At 45.4% G+C, this 22,500-nt stretch overlaps 2 protein-coding genes across 4 annotated transcripts in view; both read right to left on the bottom strand.

Annotated features, from left to right (window-relative positions):
- LOC106568376 (rab GTPase-activating protein 1) overlaps positions 1-1,113 on the bottom strand; it is a 260,939-nt gene extending 259,826 nt beyond the window's left edge. For 2 of the 3 annotated variants that reach the window (XM_045692524.2, XM_045692526.2), the window contains exon 1: positions 779-1,058. The gene's annotated coding sequence lies outside the window, so the exon portion shown is untranslated. Of the gene's footprint in view, positions 1-778 lie in introns of all 3 variants that reach the window. The other variant, XM_045692525.2, reaches the window with a different exon arrangement.
- Positions 1,114-5,734: 4,621 nt separating this feature from the next.
- The window catches only part of LOC145860016 (roquin-2), a 21,710-nt gene continuing 4,944 nt past the window's right edge, over positions 5,735-22,500 (bottom strand). Inside the window, exons 4-10 of the mRNA XM_082959756.1 lie at positions 20,598-20,735; positions 18,362-18,523; positions 17,588-18,185; positions 11,983-12,067; positions 10,222-10,405; positions 9,858-9,982; positions 5,735-9,508 (exon numbers count right to left, since the gene is read on the bottom strand). Coding sequence (XP_082815882.1) covers positions 9,370-9,508; positions 9,858-9,982; positions 10,222-10,405; positions 11,983-12,067; positions 17,588-18,185; positions 18,362-18,523; positions 20,598-20,735 — 1,431 coding nt within the window. The 3' untranslated portion in view covers positions 5,735-9,369. The remainder of the gene's footprint in view (positions 9,509-9,857; positions 9,983-10,221; positions 10,406-11,982; positions 12,068-17,587; positions 18,186-18,361; positions 18,524-20,597; positions 20,736-22,500) is intronic.

Here is a 22,500-nt window from a genome sequence, read left to right as displayed (position 1 = left end):
GAATATGGTTCAGGATAATGGGGAGGAGGGTGCGTGACAAGCTGCATAGTTGTTTTTGTCGACTGCTGCTTGTATTTCAGATGAGTGAACAAACCTCACCTGGTCTGGCTACGTTGCCATGACTACCGCTACGCGGGTACCCTGATGTCATTTGTTAGTCATCAGGGGGCCACCAGCAAGCTGGCTAACTGTTCATCTGCCAACGCCGATTATGGAATTTAATACCAAGCAACTAGCTAAAGTATCTATATTTATGGTCCCCTTCATTTGTAAATAACGCTAACGTAAGGTTAGCACGAATATTTGATCTGCAAACAAATAACGTTAGCTAAACATCCATCTAACACACGATTGAGTGCAATAAACTGTACAGTAGCTGCCTGGGTAGAGATAAGTTAACTAGCTAATGTAGATAGATAGTTACCGAGAAAAATAACCATAATTACCTGTAGTTAGCAGATAGCCCCGCCAGCCTAGCTAACGCGTTAGCTACCTAACTCTGCTTTCTCCAGACAACTTAAGTTGAAAGAACACTAACGTTATATATCTAACTAGCTACTGTCTAGTTTGGACATAAAACCAAATATAACTAAATCTGTGATAAAACTTGGCCTTCATAGTGATGCACAAGCCTTGAACGTTGACGTTCGTCCAGCAGCCCACTACACTGTCGGAGCTAGCAATCTAACAACAAACGCATTAGCTTCAAATGATCCTGTTCAAAGGAGACAACATATTTATTGAAAACAAATATGCATGTAAGTGTCGAATATCTTACCTGTGTCCACAATTGTGTTTTATTCCAAAGACGGTTGACATAACATTGCACAAGTTAGCTTACTACTTCTGCAACAGCATTCCTTCTGTAAACAGAACCCAAACCCCTGGAACGACGCATGCGCAGTACAATGCCCTGCTTGTCAAAGTGTAGCCGTGCAAAATCATTTGAAAAAAAGTCTATATGACAAAATTAAGGGGCACTGAATGTCTGAGAAAAATCGAATGAAGTGTCAAATAAGTATTCTGCATAGGATTCCGGCATACCAGTAATGACCCCGTGAACATGTGGTGAAGAGAAGATCAGACAGTGCAAATGTGGATGATGAACGTATGGTTCTTCTTCTTCTATGATATCATGGCGGTCTGCAAACAAACGTTTAAGATGCATGCCGCCACCTACTGTGCTGGAATGTACGATCAATCAAGTTCTACCAGACCCTCCACCCTCCCCAACCCCATTAAAAGTTATCTACAATCAGGTATACCCAAACTGGGGTCTGCAATGCCGTCAGGGGTACGCCAAATAAAAATTCACATAAAAACATTTATTTTACAAAAATAATAAAATAAAATGAATCCATCTAGTGTTCAGTGAGATAACAACACAATGTCAAATACAGGTAGCCTTGTCAAATAATTAACATCCAATCACATTAACCGTTACTTTCCAGCGGGAATTCCACTAACGGTCGGTATGTAGCCAAACGTAGCTGCTGCTCATTCCGTTTGCTCGAAAATGTATCAATGGTTAAAAAAAAGTAAGGCCCGCGTCCATAGAGACACATACCAGCTCTACTGGTAGTACTGCTACTACCAGCAGTACTACACCTGCACCTGTCGATGACACAAGTTGTTCTGCTTCCACGAGCACATCCAATGCTAGTATCAGTAATTCTACATTTGTTGTTTGCCCAGCTAGCATGGACACTAAGAGTTCTGAATCTGATGCAGCCGAAGAGCTACTGCCCTCTTACCCGGGAAAACACAGAACAACAGACAGGGACGTTGGACCATCAAAGAGGCGCAAATATGATGAGAACTACATTGATTTGGGGTTCACTTATATTGGGAGTAGTGCCTTTCCTCAGCCACAGTGTGTTATATGTGCAAAGTACTATCTCACAACTCGATGAAACATTCACTCTGCACAGACATTTAGAAACAAAACATGCCAGTTTGAAAAATAAGCCCCAGGAGTTTTTTGAGCGAAAATTAAGATGACTTTTGAGTAGTAAGACATGTATAAAAGCAACAGATACCATTAATAAGAAGGGGCTAGAAGCGTCTTATATTTTGAGCTACCGTGTGGCTAGGACAGGCAAGCTCCATACTATTATAGAGGACTTAATTCTTCCTGCTGCTGTGGTTATGGCTGGGACAATGCTGGGGGAAAGGCCCAAAAACTATACAGACAATGCCTTCATCAAACAACACTGTTTCACGGTGCATCAGTGACATGGCATGAGATGTTTTGAAACAATTACTGCTTTGCATACAAGCTAGTGAATTCTATGCATTAAAGCTGGATGAGTCAACAGACATGGCGGGCCTGGCACAGCCCCTGGTATATGTCCTTTACATTTAAGGAGGGTCAATTAAGGAAAACATCCTCTTCTGTAAACCACTGGAAACCAGGATAACAGGAGAGGATATTTTTAAAGTACTGGACAGCTTTGTGACATCAAATGGACTTTGGTGGTCAAGATGTGTTGGTATCTGTACTGATGGCGCAAAAGCCATGACAGGGAGACATAGTGGAGTGGTAATGTGCCTGCAAGCAGTTGCTCCCGACGCCACTTGGGTACACTGCAGCATCCACCGAGAGGCTCTTGCTGCCAAGGGAATGCCTGACAGCTTGAAAGACATTTTGGACACTACAGTGAAAATTGTTAACTTTGTTAAAGCAAGGCCCCTGAACTCTGGTGTATTTTCTGCACTATGCAATGATATGGGCAGCGACCATGTAACGCTTTTACAACATACAGAAGTGCGCTGGATTTCAAGGGGCAAAGTATTGGCGCAAGCTTAAAGTTTTCTTTACTGACCATAATTTTCACTTGTCTGACCGCTTGCATGATGACGAGTTTCTCACATTACTGGCGCTTTCTGGGTGATGTTTTTTCTCGCCTGAATGATCTGAATCTAGGATTACAGGGACTCTCCGCAACTATATTCAAAGTGCGGCCAAAATTGAGTCTATGATTAAAAAGTTGGAGCTCTTCCCTGTCTGCATTAACAAGGACAACACACAGGTCTTTCCATCATTGTATGATTTTTTGTGTTCAAATCAACTCAAGTTTACAGACAATGTCAAATGTGATATAGCGAAGCACTTGAGTGAGTTGGGTGCGGAATTACGCAGGTACTTTCCCGAAACGGATGACACAAACAACTGGATTCATTATCCCTTTCATACCCTGCCTCCAGTCCACTTACCGTTATCTGAACAAGAAAGCCTCATCGAAATTGCAACAAGCGGTTTTGTGAAAATGTTATTTAATCAGAAGCCACTGCCAGGTTTCTGGATAGGGCTGCGCTCAGAGTATCCTGCCTTGGCAAATCGCGCTGTTAAGACACTGATGCCCTTTGCAACCACGTATCTATGTGAGAGTGGATTCTCAGCCCTCACTAGCATGAAAACTAAATACAGGCACAGAATGTGTGTGGAAAAATACTGAGACTCTCTCCAATATAATCCAACATTGCGGAGTTATGTGCTTCCTTTCAAGCACACCCTTCTCATTAACCTGTGGTGAGTTATTCACCATTTTTGATGAACAAATAAGGTTTTATATAAAAGATGGCTAAATAAAGAGCAAATGATTGCTTATTATTATATTATTATTTGTGCCCTGGTCCTCTTTGTCACTTCCCACGAGCCGGGTTGTGACAAATACTCACACTCATTCTTATGTTTAATAAAAGTGTGTGGCAGGCATACAATGATGGCAAAAAACAACATTTGAGAGTGTGCTGACCCTGGTGCTAGAGGGGGTATGCAGCTGGAGGTTGAATGTTTGAAGGGGTACGGAACTATAACAAGTTGGGGAACCACTGCTATATATCATGCTGAAACACCATTGGGATTGTTCAGCATGTCAACAACCATTTCATCAGTAACATCTGTTACCCCCAATATCTCTTTTGCCGTCTCAAAAATAACCTGGCATTTCTGCTTTCCACAACCTGAGTCGTATTGAAAACCTTACCAATAAAAGCTATGAAGTCAACTTTATTCATTATCACACCGCACATTCATGAGCACAACATTTCTGAACCGATCTCGAAACCATCCTGGACCATCAGAAGCACCAGCCCCGATAGTAGGTCCACTTACTACAGGTACATCCATGTCAGATCCATCACTTACTACAGGTACATCCATGTCAGATCTAACTACAGGTACATCCATGTCAGATCCATCACTTACTACAGGTACATCCATGTCAGATCCATCAGTCTGAACTGTAGTTCTACCAATCTGTTTTCCAGCCTCTGCATATGATACATCATGACTGATCCTGTATCTCTGAGCCTCTCTAGCCTCTCTCTGTACCTGGCATCCACCAAATGCTGCTCTGTGTTTTGCCCCACAATTACAGCACTTAACCTTCACATTGCTTCCACATTCACCATAATCATGTTCCCCTCCACACTTGGCACATCTTTTCTGTCCTTTACTCTGAGCAGCTACATGTCCCATTCTTTAGGCATTTAAAACACCACAGTGCATATGGGACAAATTCTCTAACATTGAAACTAAGGAAGACTTTCTCAAACCTCAGCATCACTGATAAGCTTTCACTTTTTTGACCCTCTTTCCTACTGATTAACCTTTTGGCCTCAATCACTCTGCCTTCCTTCACATTCGTTTTAATATCAACTGTGGACGTAGATATTGGGACCCCAGTGAAGACTCCCCTCAATCTAGCATAATCACCAGGGACATGGCTTTTAATCTTCTTCCCATTAAGCTTTTCCATTTTCAGAATCTTCTCTTGCTGAGCCTGTCTACCACACAATGTTAACAATCTACCATTTCCAATGAAACAAGCTAATTTCACTTCACCTACCTCTTTCTCTATGGCATTAGTTAGTTGGATAGGGTGTGAGGCCCTGTGGTCTCATCAAACACCCCTTTCCACTCCAACACATCACTACTATTGCTTCCTACCCTGGCCCTCTTTATGCTTTCTTTACTAGACACTCCACTGCTTTCTGTATCATGATCTCTCTTCTTCCTATGTCTTTCCACTACTGACCATTCTGGTCCTTGACCCTCATCCTCCAGCTGCACACCATCAGAACTGACACTCATATTGTTCTCATTCCAGCACAGCTGTTGCTTCAGCATTTTTTTCTGCATTTCCTCCCTCTCTCACACTCCCCTCTGAACATATGGTTCTTGTTGCAAATTGGTGTAACTCCCCTCCGCCATCAAAACCCTGAGGAAACATTGTATCAGAATCTAAACTCAGGTTCAGCAACACCATGGTAAAGGCCATGTAAAGCTAGTTCTTCCTGTCAAGGCTTGTTTCATCATGTTCCTGGACTAAAGAGCGTGAAATGTTACCTCAGAAAAGTCTGTAACTACCTCTGGTATATTCTGTTGAAATAGAGCTAGAGGGGAAGTGTGTACAATAGGTAACCGTAGCAATAGTCACAGGCAGCACACCAGGGGAAGCCATTCACACTTGATCTGAAACTTTATGAATATTTAACCTTTTATATAACTAGGCAAGTCAATTAAGATAAAATTCATATTTACAATTGTGCACACCCGATGGGACTCCCAATCACAGCCAGTTGTGATACAGCCTGGAATCGAACCAGGGTGTCTGTAGTGATGCCTCTCGCACTGAGATGCCGTGTCTTAGACTGCTGTGCCTCTTGGGAGCCCAGAATATGGGCCCAGATCCGAAGTTCTCAAAGCAGTTGAAACAGGACAAAGTCACATATTTTGTGTTTGTTTTTCATTTATTGTAGCATGCAAAGTTTCAGGTCTGCCTGGTCCATCAAAATAGTATCAGAGTATTCTGCTTGGCCAAGCTGTCAGTGCAGGAGCAAATAGCACACAAAGACAACCAACAGGTCAGGCAGTTGGCTGGTCACATCTGAACACAATCAATACTTCAAACTAAGAACATGGTTCAGGATGAACACATTCTGTACGTACACCAAACCAAACCCTGCCTTGCAATGCAGGGAAACCTTTCACAAAGTGATATTTCAAATGAAATAAATGGAATACATATTATTCATTTAGACATATTTTTATGCTGTCTCAGTTTCATCATTGTGAAACCTTTATTTGTCCCTCTATATCAGTATTTATTTAAATATCTGATTCCATGTTGTTGTATAAACGAGCAGTTAGTCCATCTAACGATGGTGCCAGCCGTGTACAATAATGATGGATATGTGCACCATCTTGTATTTCATTTACATTTCAATCGAACAATAGATTTGCTAAGAAAATGTCTAATACAGACATAAATATTCAAACATAAGTTCCGTCATAGTTGTACAATTGACAAACAGGCAAATGTTTTCACCTTACAAGACCATCCTCGGCTAACTTTGACTATTCAGCAAATTTTCAAAATTCAACTGAAGAAGCAGACTTGACTTATCCAGAGCGAAGTACTACAACTCAACCAATGATGGTAGTAAGTAATAATAATAATAATAATAATACATTGATCGTTATCAATAATAAAGCATTTCAGAAGCAGTAAACAGTAAAATGCTGCAGGCAGGCTACAATACTTGGCGTGGCCACACAGTGGGCATGTGCAGAACACTTACATCGCTGGGTGTGTTGTATCACAACTACAGAATCATGTACTTCCTCCTTCGCCATGACAACAAGAGGGACTAGCATGCATGACCTGGGGGCACTGGCTGGATAGTGGGTAGTAAGAACATCTTGCATTGATGACGTGGGAAGTGCAGTGCGATCAGATCATTACACCAGTGCGTCATTAGACAGGCACTGGAACACTCTGGAACTCGTTCTACCTACATAACTCCCAATACTGTTCTTAATGTGCCCATTCCCTTCCCAACTGGGTAATACTATTGATATTGAATCCAAACATAAACATAATTATAAATCCCTCCTTAAACACATTTATGTGGTGAAAAGTTACATTAAACTATATTCATTAATGTAAATATTTGCGCTCATGACCGATAATATTCAGTGCTGAAGATGCGTTCAGGGGTGTAATCATTAGCCAAACAGTTGCAAAACATTACGTTTTGCAACTAAAATCTGAGTTTCTATTGGACAAATTTAGGTATGTCCCTCCTCGTTTCATTCCGTTTGCTTCCTGCAACAGAATCGGCGTAATGAATAAACCCTTTATCAGTAGCCTAGCAACATAACTCCTCCATCACTAAGGGCTGCAGAGACTAGGCTCTAGCACTCCCTGCTGGAACAAACCTAAACTACAGGAGCCAGATAGGTCTAGAATCACAACACTACCCTTGAACTTGACCAGGTTCTAAACCTTAATAGACTCCCTGGTCCCTCCCACATCTTATACCCAAAGGCCCCTATCCCCTAAAGGGCCCTGTCCACCATTAGACAACAATGGACTCCGCTAATTGATTGTACACAATATGACACTAAGACAATTTCTTAAGTCAATGTCTGAAACAGGAAGAGAAGAGCAACAGAAATACAGTAGCCTGTCAGTAATGCTTAGAGAATGGATATACTGTGTCTTTCAATATGTATGGGGCAGTCCTTAAGGATTATCAATCACTGGTCAAGTTGTGTCTCACTTAGCCTGTCTGCTTCCTTTCAGACGTAACAAAATAAACCCTATTATAAATAGGATACTTTTTCTAAGTGCTGCAAGTTAACACATAGCGTCACCCGAATCTCTTCACCCCCACAGGCAGGAGAAGACAGCAAACAGAACGTTCAGTGCACAAAACTGCAGTAAAATAACACTGACCCTTTTAGGCCAATGCATGACCCTCGGTAGCGATCACATAATGATGATGGACTGTATTCGTTAGACCGTTAACCAGCAGTGAAAAGACTGCTGGAAACATGAATATAGAGACAGACTGACAGATCGGATTCATTTCAACCCAAACATTACGACCAACAACCAAACAAAACAGAAATCCCGATACAAAATATTTTGACAAACAACTTCACGGAAGTTAGCAATGCTTCAAAGAAAATAACAAAACATTAGTGAAAAGTTTGAACAGGGACAGAACTAAACAAAGACAGCATGAAGGAACACAATAATCACCTGGTGTTTTGTTGACAATCTGTCATAGTAAACACAGATTATGAGTTTGATGCACAGAACCAAAAAGAGCTGCAACAACCAGTTTACATTGTGAGTATATGTCATGTGATTTCAGTGTAAGTATAACGTATCATTTCATTACAGCAGAACACTACAATTCAATCCCTGGCTGCAGTTGCACAGAGGATAGCAATAAATGATGGTGCCAGAACCACTGAATACTGAAATCTGTTGAATATATCAAGGATTGTTGAAACATGTTGTTCTATTTGGTGTTTTTAATGTATTAAGCCCATGGTTAAGACTAAATATGAGGTGATATTTTACGAACATAAAAAAAGGCCACAATTGTGCATACATGTGAGTGCGGTGACATCTGATTGATCGTCATCGTCTTGAATCTCATCTATGAAATGCTTGAGACCAACAAATGACATGTCACAGAGGATAACACGGCCAAGCCTTAGGAACCTCTGATAGGCTACTACAATGTCTAAAGTAGATGGGAGTTGGACTAGAGCAACATCTAATGTTGGTATCCTTCATCTCTTCCTGTTAATCTTCCTCTTTTAAGACCTACAAACCCTGTTCAATTAAGTGCTCTTTTTTTCAAAGTAAAGACTTGGAATTTTTCGAGAGGCAAATATCCTTCCTATGACTACAAATGCATAGTAATGTGCTGTTATTGTCATCAGCTCAATGTCAACAGATGCTGATCGCATACACACACAACAGTGCTGAACACCTTTGTTACCTTGGAAACATTGTAGAACTAACAAAAAGAAAACTATTGGATGCCATGTGAAGCATGATAAACACCATCATCACCATCATCATCACTATAGGAAGTGGAGAGCGAGCAGCACACACAAACAAACACCTGATCAAAAAAAGTCCCTGCCGAGATGAGAAAAGAGGAAATGCGACGGAGGCTACTGGTGTGTGTGTGTGTGTGTGTGTGTGTGTGTGTGTGTGTGTGTGTGTGTGTGTGTGTGTGTGTGTGTGTGTGTGTGTGTGTGTGTGTGTGTGGCTGAACTATACATCTCTCTTTGTCATGTTTGAAACAACACTACCTGTGGTCTAAAGTTTTATACTGTATATAATATGCCCTCAGACTGGTGATATTAGTGGGGTGAGACCTGATCGCTGTCTGATGATACAGGCCTATACAACCCTAAGATGTTACTGTGACAGCAGGTGTAGGAGCTGTGTAGCGCTGGGCCGGGACCACCGCTCGGGACCACTGGCCGGGACCACCGGCTGGGACCACCTTCGGGACCCCCAGGCGTGGCGGTGGGGGGTGTTTGCCCTCTCAGTTCCCGTTGAGCAGCATCTCAGGGCCTGTGTTAGGGCAAGGGCCCATGTCCCCCAGTCTCAGAGGGCCGGTCCTCATCCTCAGCTTCCCCACGCTGAGACCTCCTGAGCCCAGACCTCCAGGGGAGAGAGACCTCCTGGAACACAGAGATGCAGTATGAGCTCTGATCAGTAACCAATGAGTAGAAGAGATCTCTGCCCTTTATAGTCCTTGTCAGAAACAGAGAAGCTGCAGTAAGGGAACAGTTGTTTCTTTTATGCTGCACTTACTCACCCAAGTGTAGGCCTATCTGATGTGTGTATGACCATGTTATGACCATGCCTGCCAAAAACAATTACCCTCAGGAATAAATAAAGCTTATTGAATTGAATGTTTGCGATGAGGGAGAAACCACATCAATATTGAGCCTTGCTACTGGTGTGTTTAGTGTTGACTTGTCTCACGTTGCCAGACATCGGTTGAGGCTAGTTGTTGACTGAGCTCACCTGAAGGCCATCTTCTTCAGCAGGTGAGCTTCCATCTTGTCTGCTGACAGCTTGTCTGTCAGTGTCCTCTGGGGTTCACTGCTGGGAGGGGTGAGGAGGTGGGCCTCTCTCAGCTCCAGGGGCTTCTAACACAACCAGAGAAGAAGTCAGACGGAGAGAGTAGACATGGAAAACATGTAGTTGATGTAATCAACTAACTACATTACAAAGTCAGATGTTGCTATATTCCACAACTTTACAGATCCCAGATCATCCCTTATGGGACACAGACACCAATCAATCAAGCAACCAATCAATGAATCAATCAGTCAATAATGAAATCAACCAATCAACCAACCAATCAGACACAGAGACATCACTGCACCTCAGACTGTTGACTGATGTCCTGCAGGTCAGTGTCCTCTACATCTAGTACAGACAGCTCCAGTTCTACGTCTCTGTTCAGTTCACGCTCTGTCGTGTCTTTACAGTAGTCAGTCTGCAGCATGTCTCCTGCACCAGCCTTCTCTCCACTGCTGACGGACCGCCGACGTGCGGCTAGCTGTTCACTGTTGACATACAGGAATGGTGGCAATTTAAGATTATCTACAATATCTTCATTGTATGTGCTGCTTCAGATATGCAACGTTACAGTAAAACAGTGGCTTTGTACTGTATTGTACTATAATGTACTGTATTGTACTGTATGGTACTGTATTGTACTGTTATCACATGTGTATTCTGGCTGAAATGATGTAAATAGCTGATGTACTGACAGCAGAATGAGAGATGTGGAGTACAGAACAGAGGACTAGATTCCCCTCTCCAGTCAAAGCTACAGAGAGACCGTTAGTCAGAGTCAAGGGGGGTTACAGAAGAGAACGTGAGCAGCAAACAATGACAGACCAGAGAGATGCTCTATGTTTAGTCTGAGGAGAGAACTGACTGCAGCACAATGAAAGAGGAGGAGGAGGAGAGAGAAGAGGAGGGAGAAGAGGAGGAGAGAAGAGGAGGAGAGGAGAGGAGGGAGAAGAGGAGGAGATGAGAGGAGAGAGAAGAGGAGGGAGAAGAGGGGAGGAGATGAGAAAGAAGAGTAGGAAAGGGAAGAGAAGATGTGGAGATGAGAGGAGAGAGAAGAGGAGGGAGAAGAGGAGGAGAGAAGAGGAGAGAGAAGAGGAGAGAGAAGAGGAGGAGAGAAGAGGAGGAGAGGAGAGGAGGGAGAAGAGGAGAGGAGATGAGAAAGAAGAGTAGGAAAGGGAAGAGAAGATGTGGAGATGAGAGGAGAGAGAAGAGGAGGGAGAAGAGGAGGAGAGAAGAGGAGGGAGAAGAGGAGGAGAGGAGAGGAGAGAGAAGAGGAGGAGAGAAGAGGAGAGGAGATGAGGAGGGAGAAGAGGAGGAGAGGAGGGAGAAGAGGAGGAGAGAAGAGGAGAGAGAGAAGAGGAGGGAGAAGAGGAGGAGAGGAGAGGAGGGAGAAGAGGAGAGGAGATGAGAAAGAAGAGTAGGAAAGGGAAGAGAAGATGTGGAGATGAGAGGAGAGAGAAGAGGAGAGAGAAGAGGAGGAGAGGAGAGGAGGGAGAAGAGGAGGAGAGAAGAGGAGAGAGAAGAGGAGGGAGAAGAGGAGAGGAGATGAGAAAGAAGAGTAGGAAAGGGAAGAGAAGATGTGGAGATGAGAGGAGAGAGAAGAGGAGGGAGAAGAGGAGGAGAGGAGAGGAGGAGAGGAGATGAGGGAGAAGAGGAGGGAGAAGAGGAGAGGAGATGAGAAAGAAGAGTAGGAAAGGGAAGAGAAGATGTGGAGATGAGAGGAGAGAGAAGAGGAGAGAGAAGAGGAGGAGAGGAGAGGGTGAAAACAACACTTCCAACACAGTCATGATGAGCAAGCAAATTCTCAGCAGCATACATACAAGATGACCTCGAAGTAAAAAGACAAGATATAAAAGAAAACAGGAGAATGCCTTTGTTAAGGGTGAAGAGAGAAAGGTGGGGATGGGATGGCTCTACATGGTATATAGTATAGTATTATATAGTAATATTTTGAAGTACAGTATTAAATAGTATAGTATTATATAGTATAGTATTATATGGTATTGTATTATATAGTATAGTTTTATATAGTAGTATATAGTATAGTATAGAATCCATACTGTACCCCTCTAGGAAACTGGAGTGGCTGGAAGAGTCAGACCCCCGGGAGCTCCACCTGTAGTCCTCATGGCCGATGTGTGGACCATAATCTGTTGGAACCATAGATTTACAATAACAACATTGAGCAAAACTATTACAATACATTTTCCCACCATTGTCAACACTATGCTTAAGTGAACACATGGGAGCGCTGGCCGCAGTGAACCAGGGCTCTGTTGAGCCTGCTGAGAGCTGGTTGCATTCAGAGACTGGCCTGGAGATGAAAGAAAACGTTTATTTATATTCACGCTCAAATCCCCCCACATATTGAGATGATTCTGCTCTGTGCTAGCCTAGCAGCAGGTCCTAAAACACATGTTGAGAGGATTCTGCTCTGTGCTAGCCTAGCAGCTGGTCCTAAAACACATGTTGAGAGGATTCTGCTCTGTGCTAGCCTAGCAGCAGGTCCTAAAACACATATTGAGATGATTCTGCTCTGTGCTAGCCTAGCAGCAGGTCCTAAAACACATGTTGAGATGATTCTGCTCTGTGCTAGCCTAGCAGCAGGTCCTAAAACACCTATTGAGATGATTCTGCTCTGTGCTAGCCTAGCAGCAGGTCCTAAAACACATGTTGAGATGATTCTGCTCTGTGCTAGCCTAGCAGCAGGTCCTAAAACACATGTTGAGAGGATTCTGCTCTGTGCTAGCCTAGCAGCAGGTCCTAAAACACATATTGAGATGATTCTGCTCTGTGCTAGCCTAGCAGCAGGTCCTAAAACACATGTTGAGAGGATTCTGCTCTGTGCTAGCATAGCAGCAGGTCCTAAAACACATGTTGAGAGGATTCTGCTCTGTGCTAGCCTAGCAGCTGGTCCTAAAACACATGTTGAGAGGATTCTGCTCTGTGCTAGCCTAGCAGCTGGTCCTAAAACACATGTTGAGAGGATTCTGCTCTGTGCTAGCCTAGCAGCAGGTCCTAAAACACATGTTGAGAGGATTCTGCTCTGTGCTAGCCTAGCAGCTGGTCCTAAAACACATGTTGAGAGGATTCTGCTCTATGCTAGCCTAGCAGCAGGTCCTAAAACACATGTTGAGAGGATTCTGCTCTGTGCTAGCCTAGCAGCAGGTCCTAAAACACATGTTGAGAGGATTCTGCTCTGTGCTAGCCTAGCAGCAGGTCCTAAAACACATATTGAGATGATTCTGCTCTGTGCTAGCCTAGCAGCAGGTCCTAAAACACATATTGAGATGATTCTGCTCTGTGCTAGCCTAGCAGCAGGTCCTAAAACACATGTTGAGAGGATTCTGCTCTGTGCTAGCCTAGCAGCAGGTCCTAAAACACATGTTGAGATGATTCTGCTCTGTGCTAGCCTAGCAGCAGGTCCTAAAACACATGTTGAGAGGATTCTGCTCTGTGCTAGCCTAGCAGCAGGTCCTAAAACACATATTGAGATGATTCTGCTCTGTGCTAGCCTAGCAGCAGGTCCTAAAACACATGTTGAGAGGATTCTGCTATGTGATAGCATAGCAGCAGGTCCTAAAACACATGTTGAGAGGATTCTGCTCTGTGCTAGCCTAGCAGCTGGTCCTAAAACACATGTTGAGAGGATTCTGCTCTGTGCTAGCCTAGCAGCTGGTCCTAAAACACATGTTGAGAGGATTCTGCTCTGTGCTAGCCTAGCAGCAGGTCCTAAAACACATGTTGAGAGGATTCTGCTCTGTGCTAGCCTAGCAGCTGGTCCTAAAACACATGTTGAGAGGATTCTGCTCTATGCTAGCCTAGCAGCAGGTCCTAAAACACATGTTGAGAGGATTCTGCTCTGTGCTAGCCTAGCAGCAGGTCCTAAAACACATGTTGAGAGGATTCTGCTCTGTGCTAGCCTAGCAGCAGGTCCTAAAACACATGTTGAGATGATTCTGCTCTGTGCTAGCATAGCAGCAGGTCCTAAAACACATGTTGAGAGGATTCTGCTCTGTGCTAGCCTAGCAGCTGGTCCTAAAACACATGTTGAGAGGATTCTGCTCTGTGCTAGCCTAGCAGCTGGTCCTAAAACACATGTTGAGAGGATTCTGCTCTGTGCTAGCCTAGCAGCAGGTCCTAAAACACATGTTGAGAGGATTCTGCTCTGTGCTAGCCTAGCAGCTGGTCCTAAAACACATGTTGAGAGGATTCTGCTCTATGCTAGCCTAGCAGCAGGTCCTAAAACACATGTTGAGAGGATTCTGCTCTGTGCTAGCCTAGCAGCTGGTCCTAAAACACATGTTGAGAGGATTCTGCTCTGTGCTAGCCTAGCAGCAGGTCCTAAAACACATATTGAGATGATTCTGCTCTGTGCTAGCCTAGCAGCAGGTCCTAAAACACATATTGAGATGATTCTGCTCTGTGCTAGCCTAGCAGCAGGTCCTAAAACACATGTTGAGAGGATTCTGCTCTGTGCTAGCCTAGCAGCAGGTCCTAAAACACATGTTGAGATGATTCTGCTCTGTGCTAGCCTAGCAGCAGGTCCTAAAACACATGTTGAGAGGATTCTGCTCTGTGCTAGCCTAGCAGCAGGTCCTAAAACACATATTGAGAGGATTCTGCTCTGTGCTAGCCTAGCAGCAGGTCCTAAAACACATATTGAGATGATTCTGCTCTGTGCTAGCCTAGCAGCAGGTCCTAAAACACATGTTGAGAGGATTCTGCTCTGTGCTAGCATAGCAGCAGGTCCTAAAACACATGTTGAGAGGATTCTGCTCTGTGCTAGCCTAGCAGCTGGTCCTAAAACACATGTTGAGAGGATTCTGCTCTATGCTAGCCTAGCAGCAGGTCCTAAAACACATGTTGAGAGGATTCTGCTCTGTGCTAGCCTAGCAGCAGGTCCTAAAACACATGTTGAGAGGATTCTGCTCTGTGCTAGCCTAGCAGCAGGTCCTAAAACACATATTGAGATGATTCTGCTCTGTGCTAGCCTAGCAGCAGGTCCTAAAACACATATTGAGATGATTCTGCTCTGTGCTAGCCTAGCAGCAGGTCCTAAAACACATGTTGAGAGGATTCTGCTCTGTGCTAGCCTAGCAGCAGGTCCTAAAACACATGTTGAGATGACTCTGCTCTGTGCTAGCCTAGCAGCAGGTCCTAAAACACATGTTGAGAGGATTCTGCTCTGTGCTAGCCTAGCAGCAGGTCCTAAAACACATATTGAGATGATTCTGCTCTGTGCTAGCCTAGCAGCAGGTCCTAAAACACATGTTGAGAGGATTCTGCTCTGTGCTAGTCTAGCAGCTGGTCCTAAAACACATGTTGAGAGGATTCTGCTCTGTGTTAGCCTAGCAGCAGGTCCTAAAACACATGTTGAGATGATTCTGCTCTGTGCTAGCCTAGCAGCTGGTCCTAAAACACATGTTGAGAGGATTCTGCTCTGTGCTAGCCTAGCAGCAGGTCCTAAAACACATATTGAGATGATTCTGCTCTGTGCTAGCCTAGCAGCAGGTCCTAAAACACATGTTGAGAGGATTCTGCTCTGTGCTAGCCTAGCAGCTGGTCCTAAAACACATGTTGAGAGGATTCTGCTCTGTGCTAGCCTAGCAGCTGGTCCTAAAACACATGTTGAGAGGATTCTGCTCTGTGCTAGCCTAGCAGCAGGTCCTAAAACACATGTTGAGAGGATTCTGCTCTGTGCTAGCCTAGCAGCTGGTCCTAAAACACATGTTGAGAGGATTCTGCTCTGTGCTAGCCTAGCAGCTGGTCCTAAAACACATGTTGAGAGGATTCTGCTCTGTGCTAGCCTAGCAGCAGGTCCTAAAACACATTTTGAGAGGATTCTGCTCTGTGCTAGCCTAGCAGCTGGTCCTAAAACACATGTTGAGAGGATTCTGCTATGTGCTAGCCTAGCAGCTGGTCCTAAAACACATGTTGAGAGGATTCTGCTATGTGCTAGCCTAGCAGCTGGTCCTAAAACACATGTTGAGAGGATTCTGCTCTGTGCTAGCCTAGCAGCAGGTCCTAAAACACATGTTGAGAGGATTCTGCTCTGTGCTAGCCTAGCAGCAGGTCCTAAAACACATGTTGAGAGGATTCTGCTATGTGCTAGCCTAGCAGCTGGTCCTAAAACACATGTTGAGAGGATTCTGCTCTGTGCTAGCCTAGCAGCTGGTCCTAAAACACATGTTGAGAGGATTCTGCTATGTGCTAGCCTAGCAGCTGGTCCTAAAACACATGTTGAGAGGATTCTGCTCTGTGCTAGCCTAGCAGCTGGTCCTAAAACACATGTTGAGAGGATTCTGCTATGTGCTAGCCTAGCAGCTGGTCCTAAAACACATGTTGAGAGGATTCTGCTATGTGCTAGCCTAGCAGCCGGTCCTAAAACTCTAGCATAGTTGAAAGAGAAAATGAACTACATTTACATGAACTACAATTCAGTTTTATATATCCAATCTATGACCTGTAATGTTTTATATATCCTATCTATGACCTGTAATGTTTTATATATCCTATCTATGACCTGTAATGTTTTATATATCCTATCTATGACCTGTAATGTTTTATATATCCTATCTATGACTTGTAATGTTTTATATATCCTATCTATGACCTGTAATGTTTTATATATCCTATCTATGACCTGTAATGTTTTATATATCCTATCTATGACCTGTAATGTTTTATATATCCTATCTATGACCTGTAATGTTTTATATATCCTATCTATGACCTGTAATGTTTTATATATCCTATCTATGACCTGTAATGTTTTATATATCCTATCTATGACCTGTAATGTTTTATATATCCTATCTATGACCTGTAATGTTTTATATATCCTATCTATGACCTGTAATGTTTTATATATCCTATCTATGACCTGTAATGTTTTATATATCCTGTCTATGACCTGTAATGTTTTATATATCCTGTCTATGACCTGTAATGTTTTATATATCCTATCTATGACCTGTAATGTTTTATATATCCTGTCTATGACCTGTCATGTTTTATATATCCTATCTATGACCTGTAATGTTTTATATATCCTATCTATGACCTGTAATGTTTTATATATCCTGTCTATGACTTGTAATGTTTTATATATCCTATCTATGACCTGTAATGTTTTATATATCCTATCTATGACCTGTAATGTTTTATATATCCTATCTATGACCTGTAATGTTTTATATATCCTATCTATGACCTGTAATGTTTTATATATCCTATCTATGACCTGTAATGTTTTATATATCCTATCTATGACCTGTAATGTTTTATATATCCTATCTATGACTTGTAATGTTTTATATATCCTATCTATGACCTGTAATGTTTTATATATCCTATCTATGACCTGTAATGTTTTATATATCCTATCTATGACTTGTAATGTTTTATATATCCTATCTATGACCTGTAATGTTTTATATATCCTATCTATGACCTGTAATGTTTTATATATCCTATCTATGACTTGTAATGTTCTGTAATTCTGTTAAGTTTTTTCTTCCTGCTGTCATTTCACAGAAAATCAGAGACATAACAAGTCATAGACAGGATATATAAAACATTACAAGAGAGATATAATAATGGATAATATCTTGTTACTTTACATTTGAACTCCACCCCCCCCATCCCCTCCCCCATCCCCTCCTCACCTCTGAAGTTGATGGGGATGCTGTTGCTTCCCTGGCAGGCTGTGGCCTGGACCGGGTCGGTGGTGTGGTACCCTGTACGGGAGGCGCGGGATATCGCCCCCCATTTGGAGATGATAGGCCCTTCTCCAAACGGTATGATGGGCCCCTCTCCAAATGGTATGCTGGGGTCCTCGTCTTTCAGACGGCGGTAGGGCTCAAATGGTATGCTGCGGTCCTCATCTTTCAGATGGCGGTAGGGCTCAAACGGTATGCTGGGGTCCTCATCTTTCAGACGGCGGTAGGGCTCAAACGGTATGCTGGGGTCCTCATCTTTCAGACGGCGGTAGGGCTCAAACGGTATGCTGCGGTCCTCATCTTTCAGACGGCGGTAGGGCTCAAACGGTATGCTGCGGTCCTCATCTTTCAGATGGCGGTAGGGCTCTAACGGTATGCTGGGGTCCTCGTCTTTCAGACAGCGGTAGGGCTCAAACGGTATGCTGCGGTCCTCATCTTTCAGATGGCGGTAGGGCTCAAACGGTATGCTGGGGTCCTCGTCTTTCAGACGGCGGTGGGGCTCAAACGTGTGTAGCCACCGTGTCCTTTCACCATTGTCTACTTCCTGAAAGACAAAGCATTAGTAGAAAACATAGACATTTTCATTTGTTAGTGTAGGCTATGTCACAGTAATTGCCTAATTTGTCATGTGATGCTAGACTATATTGTTATGTTCTGTAGGATCTATATGTGTCTGTGTGGCTGTTTGGTTGAATTAAGAAGGCATGTTGTGAGACCCACTAAGTTTTCGGAGCGGGAGTGAGCTGAGGTCTTGTGATGCTCTGGTTCAAAGGGGCTGATGCAGGTACTGATGGTTCCACAGGACCAGGGAGAGTAGTGGGACAGATTCTCCTCTCCACGGAACTTACAGTTCATACACTGACCACCACCACCGTCATCATGCTAGAGAGAAAGAAAGAAAGAAAGAAAGAAAGAAAGTAAGAACGAGAGAGAATGAGAGAGAGAGAGAGAGAGAGAGAGAGAGAGAGAGAGAGAGAGAGAGATAGCAAGAGAGAGAGCGAGGGAAAGAGAGATAGACAGGAGAGATAGCCAGAGAGAGAGAGAAAGAGAGAGAGAGAAAGAGAGACACTTTTTAAATGTCTTTATTCTTTTGGAACTTTTGTAAGTGTAATGTTTACTGTACATTTTTTATTGTTTATTTCACTATTGTTTATTATCTATTTCACTTGCTTTGACAATGTAAACATACGTTTCCCAAGCCGATAAATCCCTTAAATTAAATGTAATTGAAATTGAATTGAAATTGAGAGAGAGAGAGAGAGAGAGAGAAGAGAGGGAGGGGGGAAAATAATGGAGAGATGGAGGGATGGGGATGGGGGACAGAGAGAATAGGGGGGGAGAGTTATGAGGACTCCCAAACACAAACTGCAACTCTCTATGCTATAGCTACCAGTTGCCCAGCAACAGTCACAGTCTAAAATAGCTTTGGATTCAACACAGCTTTTGGGCCAGAATCAAAAACACACACAAACAACATATACAGTACTGTATAGATTTCATGGGGCAACAGAGTGGAGAAAACTCATTACAGTATGCCTTTTATACTTTCTCTCTCTGTCTCTCTTTCTCTCTGTCTGTCTTTCTCTCTGTCTCTCCCTGTCCGTCTCTCTTTCTCTCTGCCTTTCTCTCTGTCTCTCCCTTTATCTCCCTGTCCGTCTCGCTCTCTCTCTCCCTGTCGGTCTCTCGCTCCCTGTTTCCCTCTCTCACTGTCCGCCTCTCCCTCTCTCTCCCTGTCCGTCTCTCCCTCTCTCTCTCTGTCCTTCTCTCTCCCTCTCTCCCTGTCCGTCTCTCTCTCTCCCTGTCCGTCTCCCTGTCCATCTCTCCCTCACTCCCTCTCTGTCCCTTCCTCTCTCCCTCTCCATCTTTCCCTCTCTGTCTCTCTCTCTCCCTCTCTCCCTCTCTGTCTCTCTGTCTCTCCCTGTCTGTCTCTCCCTCTCTCCCTGTCCGTCTCTACCCCCCCCTCCCTCTCTCCCTGTCCATCTCTACCCCCCCTCTCCCTCTCCCTCTCTCCCTCTCCGTCTTTCCCTCTCTGTCTCTCTCTCTCCCTCTCTCCCTCTCTGTCTCTCTGTCTCTCCCTGTCTGTCTCTCCCTCTCTCCCTGTCCGTCTCTACCCCCCCCCTCCCTCTCTCCCTGTCCATCTCTACCCCCCCTCTCCCTCTCCCTCTCTCCCTCTCCGTCTTTCCCTCTCTGTCTCTCTCTCTCCCTCTATCCCTCTCTGTCTCTCTGTCTCTCCCTCTCCATCTCTCCCTCTCTCCGTGTCTGTCTCTCCCTCTCTCCCTGACCGTCTCTCTCCCTCTCTCCCTGTCCGTCTCTACCCCCCTCTCCATCGCTCCCTCTCTCCCTGTCTGTCCCTCCCTCTCCGTCTTTCCCTCTCTGTCTCTCTCTCTCTCTCTGTCTCTGTCTCTCCCTCTCCATCTCTCCCTCTCTCCCTGTCCGTCTCTCTCCCTCTCTCCCTGTCCGTCTCTCTCCCTCTCTCCCTGTCCGTATCTACCCCCCCTCTCCCTCTCTCCCTGTCCGTCTCTACCCCCCCTCTCCCTCTCCCTCTCTCCCTGTCCGTCTCTCTCCCTCTCTCCCTGTCCGTCTCTCTCCCTCTCTCCCTGTCCGTATCTACCCCCCCTCTCCCTCTCTCCCTGTCCGTCTCTACCCCCCCCTCCCTCTCCCTCTCTCCCTGTCCGTCTCTACCCCCCCTCTCCCTCTCCCTCTCTCCCTGTCCGTCTCTACCCCCCCTCTCCCTCTCCCTCTCTCCCTCTCTCCCTGTCCGTCTCTCTCCCTCTCTCCCTGTCCGTATCTACCCCCCCTCTCCCTCTCTCCCTGTCCGTCTCTACCCCCCCTCTCCCTCTCCCTCTCTCCCTGTCCGTCTCTACCCCCCCTCTCCCTCTCCCTCTCTCTCTCGTTCTATGGTCGCGACTCACAACAGACGTACAAACACACTCTGTGTACATGCAGGCCTACGTACCTCTGCACCAAAGTCTACGGTGAAGACGGGGGAGGACTGGGAGGGCCTGGTCACGTTGCCGTGGTGATGGTGTGCCCACTGCTCCTGTTTCCGCCTGAACAGATTCTCGCATCCAAGAGGAAAACGCCCATAAGAGTCCTGGAGAGGGAGCGGGAGAGAAAGACAGAGAGAGAGGAAGATAGAGAGAGAGAGACAGAGAGAGCGTGAAAGAGAGAGAGAGTGAAAGAGAGAGAGAGAGAGAGAGAGAGAGAAAGAGAGAGAGAGATACAACACTGTATATAGACATAATATGACATTTGAAATATCTTTATTCTTTTGGAACTTCTGTGAGTGTAATGTTTACTGTTCATTTTTATTGTTTATTTCACTTTTGTTTATTATCTACTTCACTTGCTTTGGCAATGTTAACATTTGTTTCCCATGCCAATAAAGCCCTTCAAATGAAATTGAATTGAGAGAGAGAGAGAGAGAGAGAGAGAGAGAGAGAGAGAGAGAGAGATAGCAGGGGTTAGAGTTGGCTGAGATCTCCCCCATGTACACTAACCATCTACAACAACATTAATCATAGCCTTCAATAGGAGGAGGAGGAGGGCAACGATGAGGGGAAACGGAGGAGGAGGGCAACAATGAGGGGAAGTGGAGGAGGAGGGCAACGATGAGGGGAAGTGGAGGAGGAGGGCAACGATGAGGGGAAGTGGAGGAGGAGGGCAACGATGAGGGGAAACGGAGGAGGAGGGCAACGATGAGGGGAAACGGAGGAGGAGGGCAACGATGAGGGTAAACAGAGGAGGAGGGCAACGTGAAGGGGAAGTGGAGGAGGAGGGCAACGATGAGGGGAAGTGGAGGAGGAGGGCAACGTGAAGGGGAAGTGGAGGAGGAGGGCAACGATGAGGGGAAACGGAGGAGGAGGGCAACGTGAAGGGGAAGTGGAGGAGGAGGGCAACGTGAAGGGGAAGTGGAGGAGGAGGGCAACGATGAGGGGAAGTGGAGGAGGAGGGCAACGTGAAGGGGAAGTGGAGGAGGAGGGCAACGTGAAGGGGAAGTGGAGGAGGAGGGCAACGTGAAGGGGAAGTGGAGGAGGAGGGCAACGTGAAGGGGAAGCGGAGGAGGAGGGCAACGATGAGGGGAAACGGAGGAGGAGGGCAACGTGAAGGGGAAGTGGAGGGGGAGAGAAACGTGAAGGGGAAGTGGAGGAGGAGGGCAACGTGAAGGGGAAACGGAGGAGGGCAACGATGAGGGGAAACAGAGGAGGATGGCAACGTGAAGGGGAAGTGGAGGAGGAGGGCAACGATGAGGGGAAAGTGGAGGAGGAGGGCAACGTGAAGGGGAAGCAGAGGAGGAGGGCAACGTGAAGGGGAAGCGGAGGAGGAGGGCAACGATGAGGGGAAACGGAGGAGGAGGGCAACGTGAAGGGGAAGTGGAGGAGGAGAGAAACATGAAGGGGAAGTGGAGGAGGAGGGCAACGTGAAGGGGAAACGGAGGAGGGCAACGATGAGGGGAAACAGAGGAGGAGGGCAACGATGAGGGGAAGTGGAGGAGGAGGGCAACGATGAGGGGAAACGGAGGAGGAGGGCAACGATGAGGGGAAGTGGAGGAGGAGGGCAACGATGAGGGGAAGTGGAGGAGGAGGGCAACGATGACGGGAAGTGGAGGAGGAGGGCAACGATGAGGGGAAGTGGAGGAGGAGGGCAACGATGAGGGGAAACGGAGGAGGAGGGCAACGATGAGGGGAAGTGGAGGAGGAGGGCAACGATGAGGGGAAGTGGAGGAGGAGGGCAACGATGAGGGGAAACAGAGGAGGAGGGCAACGATGAGGGGAAACAGAAGAGGAGGGCAACGATGAGGGGAAACGGAGGAGGAGGGCAATGATGAGGGGAAGTGGAGGAGGAGGGCAACGATGAGG

Source organism: Salmo salar, chromosome 13, assembly GCF_965601325.2.
Source record: "Salmo salar chromosome 13, fSalSal1, whole genome shotgun sequence".
NCBI classification, from domain to species: domain Eukaryota; kingdom Metazoa; phylum Chordata; class Actinopteri; order Salmoniformes; family Salmonidae; genus Salmo; species Salmo salar.
Note: the sequence above shows the minus strand (reverse complement) of the source record. Positions and strands in the feature narration are given on the sequence as shown.